The sequence below is a fragment of the Sinocyclocheilus rhinocerous genome, unplaced genomic scaffold, assembly GCF_001515625.1.
Source record: "Sinocyclocheilus rhinocerous isolate Xijiao unplaced genomic scaffold, SAMN03320098_v1.1 scaffold760, whole genome shotgun sequence".
In the NCBI taxonomy this organism is placed as follows: Eukaryota; Metazoa; Chordata; class Actinopteri; order Cypriniformes; family Cyprinidae; genus Sinocyclocheilus; species Sinocyclocheilus rhinocerous.
In genome coordinates, this window is record NW_015667422.1 from 836,410 (window position 1) to 847,596 (window position 11,187).

The 11,187-nt window shown below is 33.4% G+C and overlaps 1 protein-coding gene across 1 annotated transcript in view; it reads left to right on the forward strand.

The window, feature by feature from the left end:
* Positions 1–11,187, forward strand: part of ntrk3b (neurotrophic tyrosine kinase, receptor, type 3b) — a 126,138-nt gene that overhangs the window by 71,699 nt on the left and 43,252 nt on the right. Inside the window, exons 8-11 of the mRNA XM_016545819.1 lie at positions 2,078–2,383; positions 3,188–3,202; positions 5,502–5,551; positions 5,660–5,762. Coding sequence (XP_016401305.1) covers positions 2,078–2,383; positions 3,188–3,202; positions 5,502–5,551; positions 5,660–5,762 — 474 coding nt within the window. The remainder of the gene's footprint in view (positions 1–2,077; positions 2,384–3,187; positions 3,203–5,501; positions 5,552–5,659; positions 5,763–11,187) is intronic.

The window sequence follows — 11,187 nt, forward strand, 5'->3', positions numbered from 1 at the left end:
TACTGTACGACTCCTGTACGCCACCGCAATCGTTTTTACCTTGATTGCAGTCTTCATCCATCAAAACTTTACTAGCGAGACTGGTTATCCAGTCGAGAAACCGTAGTTTGCGTCTCATCTGGCCATACAGTGGTGGGATGTGTTGACAATCAACAGTCTTTACTTCACACAGCGCGTGTGACGTGTGAGGGCTCCGCGCTCTTCAGAGACAATCACAGAATATGACAGAGCTCGTGTTTTAAAGCGAAATACACTGGAATTAATAATTCACTGAAAACGCAAAGCGATTCTCTGTTCTCTCTGCAATCTCTGATGTAATCAGCCTGGTTTCCTTTATATTAGCGCTGTTTTTTGGACGGATTGTTTGAATGCATTCTTTTACCGGATCATTGGACTGAAAACTTTCCCGGAGTTTAGCGGCTTAAAATGATCTGATCGCAAGCAGAGAAGCAAAATTGGGTTAAAGGGTTAGAATAGAAATTGTGCTTCAGTAATTTTTAAGGATTAAGGATTGTAAAATTAATCGTATGCGTAAACACGTTAACAGCCCTAATATATATATATATATATATATACACACACACACACACACACACACATATATATACAGAAAAAGGATGTGATTAATCAGATAAAAAAATTTTAATCGATTGACAGCCCTAATATATATATATATATATATACTTTTAGTATATATTTAAATTCATATAAAGTAGAAAAGTCATTAATTTAAATATTAATTTTGTAAATGAAATAATTGTATGATTTATTTATTTTTATTTTATGTTTTTTTTTTTTTAAATGACAGTCTCTGTAGACCAGTTCTTTACTATAATGTCAGAACGGAAAAATGTGATTTCACTACCTGACAGCATGGACAATCAGTCCTAAAGATCGGATTTGAGAAACATCACAACTGGGTGCAGAGTCAACAAAGCCAAAAGGTTTGGCCCTGTTCCACTTAGCCGCATTAATAATGCTAATGAAAAGTACACCAGTTGGATTTTAGCATTCCGATCAAAAGCTCCAGAATATGAGACGCACATATGGGATGCACATCCCTCCCGTTCTCTTTCTCTCTCCTGGTGGGATTGCAGCAGGGCTCTCTAAATGACAGGCCTCATGCAGTAGTGAGAACAGACAGGCTGAGAGCAAGGGTGCTGCTGCATGCTGATTCTAAAACACATGTCATCTGTTTAGGCGGGATGTGTGCCGAGCCGCTCTACAGGAGGGATATATCTCTCGTCTAGTCTCATCAGTCAGCCAAGCACAAATCATTTCGGCAAGAGAAGGCAGCTGACAATAATGATGTGTTCTCATTTGAATGACAAACAAATGTGCAGTGTCGGACAAGACGTTTGCATGCGGTTTGCCTTTGAATAGCGTACAATAATATACAGTCTGTGACAGCAAGATTACGAGCTGTCCCTCTGTCCATTTATGCTCTGTCCGTTTTTCATCGAAGATCCAATTTATGAACTTATAGTGCATATTAACCTAACAGTGGGCCTTCTATTTACTTGACAATAACTCCATTGTTAAGAAATCTATGAAGGTGCATTTCACAAAAAGGGAATCTTTGAGACTTTAACTTTTAACATTAAAGGAATAAAAATGTATCATCATTTACTCACTCTTCTTGTCGTCTGTCACCATCGTCAGTCTTATGTTGTGTGTGTTATTTTCTTTTATCTGTGAAACATAAAATGAGATGCTAGGCTGAATGTCTGAGATTCAGTTTTCCATACAAGGAAAAGAGAATAGAGATTTATATTTCCGTTCACACTGCACCCCATTCTGATCTGTCTATTTAAATCTGACATTTAGGACTATCTGTATGCTTTGTCATCTTGCAGGTAATGAAATTAGATTGGTTTGTTGCCATAGTGTTGATGCCAGAAATAAAAGAGAGTTGTGGTGGAAAGAGTATGTAAATATATGTGTGTGTATATTACCATGGGTGAGAAATCTGTGTAATTCACTGATGAAAATTTGCTGTCAGCCATTCTGTCCTGTATCTGTTACATAAAAGCCTCTGTCTTCCTATGAACCCTTGGTTTTTCTTTCCTCATATCAGTTCCGCCAGTAATCCTGAAGCTGGACGAGCCGGAGCGGCGCCATCACACCTGCATTGAGTTCACTGTGAGGGGCTTTCCCCATCCCACACTGCGCTGGTTCCACAAGGGCCGTGAGATCCTGCAGAGCGAGTATATCCGCATGGAGATGGAGCACTACCAAGATTACTTGGAAGGCTGCTTGACTTTTCAGAACCCCACGCATTACGACAATGGAAACTATACCCTAGTAGCCTCTAACTCTCTCGGGTCAGTCACCAAAACCATCTACGGCTATTTTCTTGAGCCACCGTTCATTGAGGATGACGGTAAGTTATTTAATTGTTCATTTACTTTTGTAGCCTGAGGGATGGATGATTTTATTGATATTTATTGATAGGAATGACTCTGATATTTATTCATTTTATTTTGATATACCTTGATATGTGTGCCTGCTTATATATACAAAACAATATATGTGATACTATATTATAGTATATATTATATATATATAGGAATGTATAATTCACTATATAATCTATATACACTACAGTTCACAAAGTTTAAGGTCGGTAAGAATATTTAATGTTTTTGAAAGAAGTCTCTTCTACTCACCAAGGCTGTATTTATTTGTTTAAAAATACAGTAAAAACTGTAATACTGTGAAATATTATTATAATTTAAAATAACTGTTTTCTATTTCAATATAGTTTAAAATTTAATTTATTTCTGTGACGTAATGCTGAATTTTCAGCATCATTCCTCCAGTCTTCAGTGTCACATGATGCTTTAGAAATCATTCTAATATGCTGATTTGCTGCTCAAGAAACATTTCTTAATATTATCATTGTTTAAAATAGTTGTGCTGCTTAATACCTTTGCAGAAACCGTGATAAAAAACATTTCAGGATTGTTTGATTAATAAAAAGTTCAAAAGAAAAGCATTTATTTGAAATATCCGACACATAATTTTAATGCGTATCAAATGAAATGTATTTCAAAAAACAAAAAGTCTTACCGACCCCAAGCCTTTGAATGGTAGTGTATCTTTTACACATTTTTATGCTTTAAAATGTTTTCAATTTGTAATCTTTTATATTTTTTTCTTTTCTCCTCTTATGCCATTCTTTTAGGAATAATTGAGTACAGTAAGTGCCTCTCTCTTTTTGACCAAAAGAATACAGACAGACAAAACATATTAGTCACATATCATGTCCCTGTTCTGCTTGCTTCAAATACATTATAATCTATGATCTTAAGTTCAGCATTGAAGAATTTGATAAAACAGTATCATCTTGCAAGCGGTATCTCATAATAATAGCTCCTCTCAAGTGCACCAAGAACACAGAACTTGGCAAACGAAAATGCTCAACATAGCAAACTTGTATACTTGAAATCTTCCCTAGTATCTGTAAAAAAGGACACCCCTAATGACACTAAACAGAGGTAGATTAAAGAATAGCCCTTATGAATTATAGCACGTTTTTGGCACGTATACAAGCTTATTTATTTGTTTAAAAATACAGTAAAAACTGTAATACTGTGAAATATTATTATAATTTAAAATAACTGTTTTCTATTTCAATATAGTTTAAAATTTAATTTATTTCTGTGACGTAATGCTGAATTTTCAGCATCATTCCTCCAGTCTTCAGTGTCACATGATGCTTTAGAAATCATTCTAATATGCTGATTTGCTGCTCAAGAAACATTTCTTAATATTATCATTGTTTAAAATAGTTGTGCTGCTTAATACCTTTGCAGAAACCGTGATAAAAAACATTTCAGGATTGTTTGATTAATAAAAAGTTCAAAAGAAAAGCATTTATTTGAAATATCCGACACATAATTTTAATGCGTATCAAATGAAATGTATTTCAAAAAACAAAAAGTCTTACCGACCCCAAGCCTTTGAATGGTAGTGTATCTTTTACACATTTTTATGCTTTAAAATGTTTTCAATTTGTAATCTTTTATATTTTTTTCTTTTCTCCTCTTATGCCATTCTTTTAGGAATAATTGAGTACAGTAAGTGCCTCTCTCTTTTTGAACAAAAGAATACAGACAGACAAAACATATTAGTCACATCTCATGTCCCTGTTCTGCTTGCTTCAAATACATTATAATCTATGATCTTAAGTTCAGCATTGAAGAATTTGATAAAACAGTATCATCTTGCAAGCGGTATCTCATAATAATAGCTCCTCTCAAGTGCACCAAGAACACAGAACTTGGCAAACGAAAATGCTCAACATAGCAAACTTGTATACTTGAAATCTTCCCTAGTATCTGTAAAAAAGGACACCCCTAATGACACTAAACAGAGGTAGATTAAAGAATAGCCCTTATGAATTATAGCACGTTTTTGGCACGTATACAAGCTTCTATGCATTAAGAGTTCAGGATGGTGTAATTGTTTTCGAGTCCAGCGAGGACGGCTCGTGCTTTGGGTGCGGGATGCGGTAATATGTGAGCTCTGCTGCACCTCTGCCATTATGACTCAATTAAATGCCAATTCCTCTCTGGCACCTGTGAACAAGCCACACGGGTTCAGACAAAAGCCTCCAGAACCAAAACAGTTTACTTTGTGCCTCTCAGGCAGCATCATAAATGTACAAGTCATGAAGTGAATTGAAAATAGACATATCTAGTAAGGAACAGACAGAATTCAATATATTGGTGGAAGCAGACCTAGTTGTCACAGGGCTGAATAGTTATTGTCAAACGTCCAATTAAATTAGATTTATGTCTTTAAATTCAGATATTTTGAAATTTGGTATCAAACTAGCATGCATTCATTCATTCAGGAATTGTTTTACTCTGTCAAAAAGTCTATAACAAGCAGTTTAATGACATGTGACGACTTATTCCACATAGCATGATGATGTGTGTCAATGGGTGTTAAATTGCTTTATTTTTATCCCCATGAGAAATAATGGTGGAAATGTTTAACTTGTTTAGGTTTGTTGTAGCCAAGGATGAACATTTAAGAAGTAAATATTAAAAGTGTTAACAACTAGTGTTATTTTAGTATTATATACACTACTTTACATTGTAGCAAAGTGTCATTTCTTCAGTGTTGTCACATGAAAAGATATAATAAAATATTTACATAAATGTGAGGGGTGTACTCACTTCTGTGAGATACTGTATATACAGTATATATTATAAATGTATTAATATCCCATTTATATTTTAAATTTTCAGTTTTCATTTTAATTTTTAGTAATTTTTGTACTACAGCTTAAACTTTTTTTTTTTTCGGTTGGTTGCCAATGTAACATATCTAATTTTTGTTTACTTTTTAAAAGTTTTTAATTTAATATTATATTATATTTCAGCTTTATTGCAATAAAAAAATAGTTTTGGTTAACAACAACAACACTGTCTAAAGGAAAGCATTTTTGGCCTCTTTAATTGAACAAATGTCTTTTCTATTTCCTGTAGCTCCAACACCTGAAGATGAGGCGAAGAGTCCTGAAGAAGATTCATTTGGAGTAAGACGTCCATTCTGTCTGAAAAAGCAAAAGGCTGAAGTTCTTCTTTAAATTCAGTTTCAGCAGACGAAGCTGTGTCATTGACTGCTTTATTGCTTTTTCATGTAGATGTCGATTGCTGTTGGTCTGGCTGGCTTTGGTTGCGTCTTCCTCATTGTGATTTTCGTCCTCATCAACAAATACAGCAGACGCAACAAATTTGGGATAAAAGGTATGACTAGACTATTTTGCTAAATGTTGAAATAAAGGCAACTTTTTGCTCCATATTTTCAGGAAAGTCAATGGATATTTGGCTGGATGGGATTTTATCCATAGGGAATTGATTGGATTGTGAAAAATGGTCTCTTTACGACAGGTGGTTGGATGGGAGTAGTTAATACATTTCAACACATTTCAACACATTTCATGTGTCTTCAAGTAAAAAGGGTCCATTTTGATTTCACATTGACTTCCCCGTGAAAAAGCAAAAATAGCAAAATATTCTTAATTCTCTTCATCCTTTCTTGAAGCAACACAATAGATTTCCTCCGTCTTTCAGTTGTCAATCATCTCAAGGGACTCTGTAACATAATAGGAGTTCTCTGCTTTTTTTTAAGGCTATGTTTAGAGCCTGCTTTTAAACATTGTCTGGCAAATCATGAGTCAGATAGGGTTTGGTTTGTGCTGTGTGGGTTTGTGTGAATAGAATTTGAGTTGAATGCATCCTCCAGTCTCAGACCTTGGGAAGGCAGTTGGCGGAAATGCCTGCGAGTCTTTCTTTGGTTAGCCTGACTTCCTCTGCTAATATTATAGTTTATATCACTGTGGAGCCATTGTTTTCAGAGATACGGTTTAATATTCAAGCCTACATTTGTAGTGGAGGTGGGTAGTGCCACGAAAACATATGAAGATATGAGTAATTTTAGATCACGGTAACTATATATATATATATATACACACACACACACACATTTTATAAATATATATATATAATTATATATTTTTTTAACTCTAGTTTTGCATTGATGCCAATGGTATTATGTGTATTAATCATATCATTGACCGTATCTTTCAAGTTATAAATCTTATCACCCATTTACTCACCTCAGGTTATTTCAAACGTGTATGCAATTTTTAGACAGATGTGTCTGGCATCAATTCAAAACCAGCTTCAGGTTTTATAACCACTGAGTTAAATGCAAAAGACTCAAAACAGTAAAACAAATATTATAAAATAGTTCAGACTCTATATTCTGAACCAGTTGCATAAACTTAGACACTATGTTAAGACAGTGTCTTAAAAACTAGTCTGACCAGCTAGCAGTTCATCAAGGGGTGATGAGACTTATTTTTCGGATTCAAATTAGTCCAATTTATGTTTTTATGTAACCAGCCTAAAAAAGATATGATCAGTCTTAAATAAAAAAAATAGATGACTAACTTGTAAGACTAGTCTAAGCATTTTATGCAACCAGCCATTTATTAGATGAGACATATTCAAAGCTGAAAGTTTGAGGTCAGTAAGATTTTTTTAAGAAGCCCCTTATGCTAGGCTCTATTTATTTGATCAAAAATACAGTCAAACCATAATATTGTGAAATATTACTACAATTGAAAAGTATTACAACAATTGTTTTCTATTTGAATATATTTTAAAATGTAATTTATTCCTGTGATGCAAAGCTGAATTTTCAGCATCATTCCTCCAGTCTTCAGTGTCACATGATCCTTCAGAAATCATTCTAATATGCTGATTTCCTATTATTATCAATGTTGAAAACAGTTGTGCTGCATTGTAAAAGTCTTTACTGTCACCTTTGATCAATTTAATGCACCAATTGAATAAAAACATTAATTTCTTTCCAAACAAATAACAAATAAATAAATAAAAAACGTACATGGAACATGGGGATGAGCAGCAATAATTGTAACACTCACTAAATATAAAATGTTACAATTTTAAGTAGCATAAGCAATAATTTTAAACGTACACAACAATGTTAAATGTAAATTGGCTAAATAAAAATGACTTTGTAATTTCTGGTTTGAATTGTTATTTCATTTATAACAAAACAAGTACATTATTTGATCCTAAACATTCCATTATTGTTTCCATTAACCTTTGCATAGTTATACATTTAATTAACATCGGAAATTACTGTAGACATGTCCAAACAGTTTGAGGCAAACTTTCAAAGGTTTAAAGTAAACATTTAACAAACATCTATAAATGAACTCAAACTAAAAAGTGTTACAACTCCCCCTTCTCTACTCCAAGACTGCCATCTTATCCCAGCGTTGCCCTCATTTCACTCAGTCTTTGAATAATGACTGTGTGTCCGAGGCAATATGTCAAAGATGAAACAAATTACAGGAAATGATATTTTGTTTCCCATCCGCATTGCAGACCTCACATCCATCTTCACTTTTCAAAGATTGCTCTCCTAAAACAACATAAACACATTGAGTTTATGCATAAGCCCCTTGACCTGCTCTTTTCTCATATGTGTCATAACATGAAACGCTCTCTCACTTTGTTGTGACAGTCCTGCGAGAGACAGAAAATATGAGTTCTGTTCACTCCGAGAGGAACGGCTCATTATGTTTCACGATCGTCGGCAAGGTTAAAGAGGCATAAAAGGATTGACACTCAAACCGTGACGTCAATATGAGCCCTTTTCAGCATGCTGGCCTTCCCACAATACACCACTTGTACGGTTTATCTCTTCAAATCAGCTGGAGGTCTTAGGCAGCCATTACCTCAGATTGAGCTGTATTGGATTTTTGCCTCTCTCAATCATTCGGGAGCGTTTTTTTGCCTTTGGAGTTTGATCACAGACTATTTTGGGGCAGCAAGTAAAATCTGGTTTTGTGTGAGTGTGTGTTTCTCGCTTTCGGTGTTTGGATCCTTGCTATTAAATCATAAAATCATGAACAGATGTTGTTGCCGCACAACGTCCGGCTGGTTTTGCTTGCCTTTCAAGCCATTCAGGGCACTTCTGCTAATGGTAAAGCTTCAAAATCTGGCTCAGTCTTCATTTTGGTGTTTGGTTGTAATTGTGGGTAAAAATCAAGAGTGGGTCATTCTTAATTTAAGCTCATTATCAATTTTTACCTCCAACTATCTTGAGAATTTGTATACTCTCTAGTAGTCTGCAATACTAAATGGACTAGACGGTAATTATTTCTTAAGGTTATGTGCATGGAAGTAAATATACACTTTTGCATTGGGATGGCAATTATTTTCTGTAAAACATTCTGTATTACAACATTGTGGCAAGGAAGAAAAGCATTGTTATGCATTGCTGCCATTATAATGATCAACAGATTTTGGCCCTATAGTAGTTCTCAAAAAGGAATTTTTAAACAGTGCTTAATTTCTCCTTTTCCCAAACGATACTAATTGACAACCATTGTGTTCGTCAAACCACAGCGATAAAAAAAAAACACATATTATCGCAGATAAATGATCCTTGTATAAAGCAACTACTGTTCAAATAAGTTAGTGCAAGGGGATGGTTTGATCATAACCTGTCTCATCTTTTATGTAAACGTGAATAAATTCGTAAAAAGAGCTTTTGGATTTTGTTTCCATAATTTCCTGATCATGTGGAGGGAAACTTCTTTTAATCAGTTCCTGTCCGCTATCAATCAAAATGCCAATAAGAAAACAGAGAATTGATTTGCATTACCAAGAAGAAAGTACACAGGAGATGTTGTTTTAAAGCATTTCTCCTGGCAACATTTCCGCTGGGGATATTTAAGATGGCTTATTAAATTCAGTTCCATATAATGCATTCATTTCCTGTCAGGAGAGAATGTTTTAAGAGAGCTTCAGGCTTTATCTGAATTATGATCAGACATTTTGTCCAGCCCCAGATCTGTAATATAATCAGATTTGTGTTTTTATTCAAAAATCTTGATCCATAAAATTTAAAATTTACTTTTTTTCTCAAAAAAATAATGCTTTTATAGGTATATTTATTAAAAAGAAACATTTAAATTGTATGTGTATATATATATATATATATTAGAATTTGAATAGCAAAACTACCCTACAATAAGTCTTATTTCATAAATTATTTATATGAAAATATAAACCTATATTTCATAACAAAAACAATGTGCATTAATTTGTGCATAAAAATGCTTCATGTGCTCAAAATTTTTTATAGAGCTTAAGGATACATTTGCAGACTGTGAGGTTGTGTGGAAAGCGCTCATATCTAGATGTTTTGGATGTGTATTATGATAATTACTAACTGCAGGTATGCACTACTGCGTTTAGAATAATTCGGATTCATCAGGATATCATGTTGTGCTCTAGGGCTTCTGTTTTTTTTTTTTAAATAATACATTCCAAATAACAAATAATAATACATTTAAAAGTTAAAAAATACTATCGTCTTTACTTTCCTGGAACACTGCAAAACAAGAAGCTTTGAAGTTTGTATTCACATTATTGAGCCAAGAGGTCAGTCTGTGATGTTAACATCCTGCATTGGTTAAATCTATTTTCGTTATGTGAATGTGCAGGTCAGAGTTCAACAAACCTGAATGTAGATGCAGTATGCAGCAAAGACAAAACGTTTGCATGTGTTTGAATGGAAATGCAAAGTATGTATGCAAGTATACGCCTGCATATCTGTCAGAAATTTTCACTGAGAATATTTTCTCTGGACCATTTATAAGTTGTGTGTAAAACTAACACAATAAGGTTTTATTAGTTAACATTAGATAATGCATTACCTAGAGTTAATTTATAATGAGCAAAACATTTGTTACAGTATTTATTAACCGTTGTTAACATTAGATAATACAGATACAACAGACACAACTTTTGATTTTAATAATGTATGAGTAAATATTGAAATTTACATTACACTAAGATTACTGAATGCTAACTAATGTTACCTAATACAGTTAAGTAATGTTGACAAATGGAACCTTATTGTGAAGTGTTATTGAAGTATTTTATTCTTAGCAAGGCTGCATTTATTATTTGATCAAACATATAATAAAAACAGTAGTTCATTAATTCAATAATTAAGAAACATTATTACAATTTTAAATAACTGTTTTCTATCTATTTTAAAATGTAATTTATTCCTGTGATGCAAAGCTGAATTTTTAGCATCATTAATCCAGTCTTCAGTGTCACACGATCCTTTAGAAATCATTCTAATTTGCTGACTTGCTGCATAAGAAACATGGATTATTATTATCAATGTTGAAAACAGTTGTGCTGCTCAATATTTTTGTGGAAACAATTTTTCAGATTTGATAGAAAGTTTAAAAGAACAGAATTTATTTGACATTGAAATCATCTGTACTGTCACTTTTAAACAGTTGAACACATCCTTTCTGAGCAAATTGATTAATTTCTTTAAAAATTAAACCGAAAAAACACTTAATAACACTTTTTAACGATAGTGTACCTTATATGTGACCCTGGAGCACAAAACCAGTCTTAAGTCGCTGGGGTATATTTGTAGCAAATTATTTAAGGAAATAATAAATTTTTTACTATACATAATTTTTTTATCGGTTATTTTTAACAACAGTTTTCCACAGCAGTTCTATGAACAACAAAAAAATGTTGTGTCATTTAAATCTACCAATCAATATAAATTCAATTTGAATACAATGAATGGGAT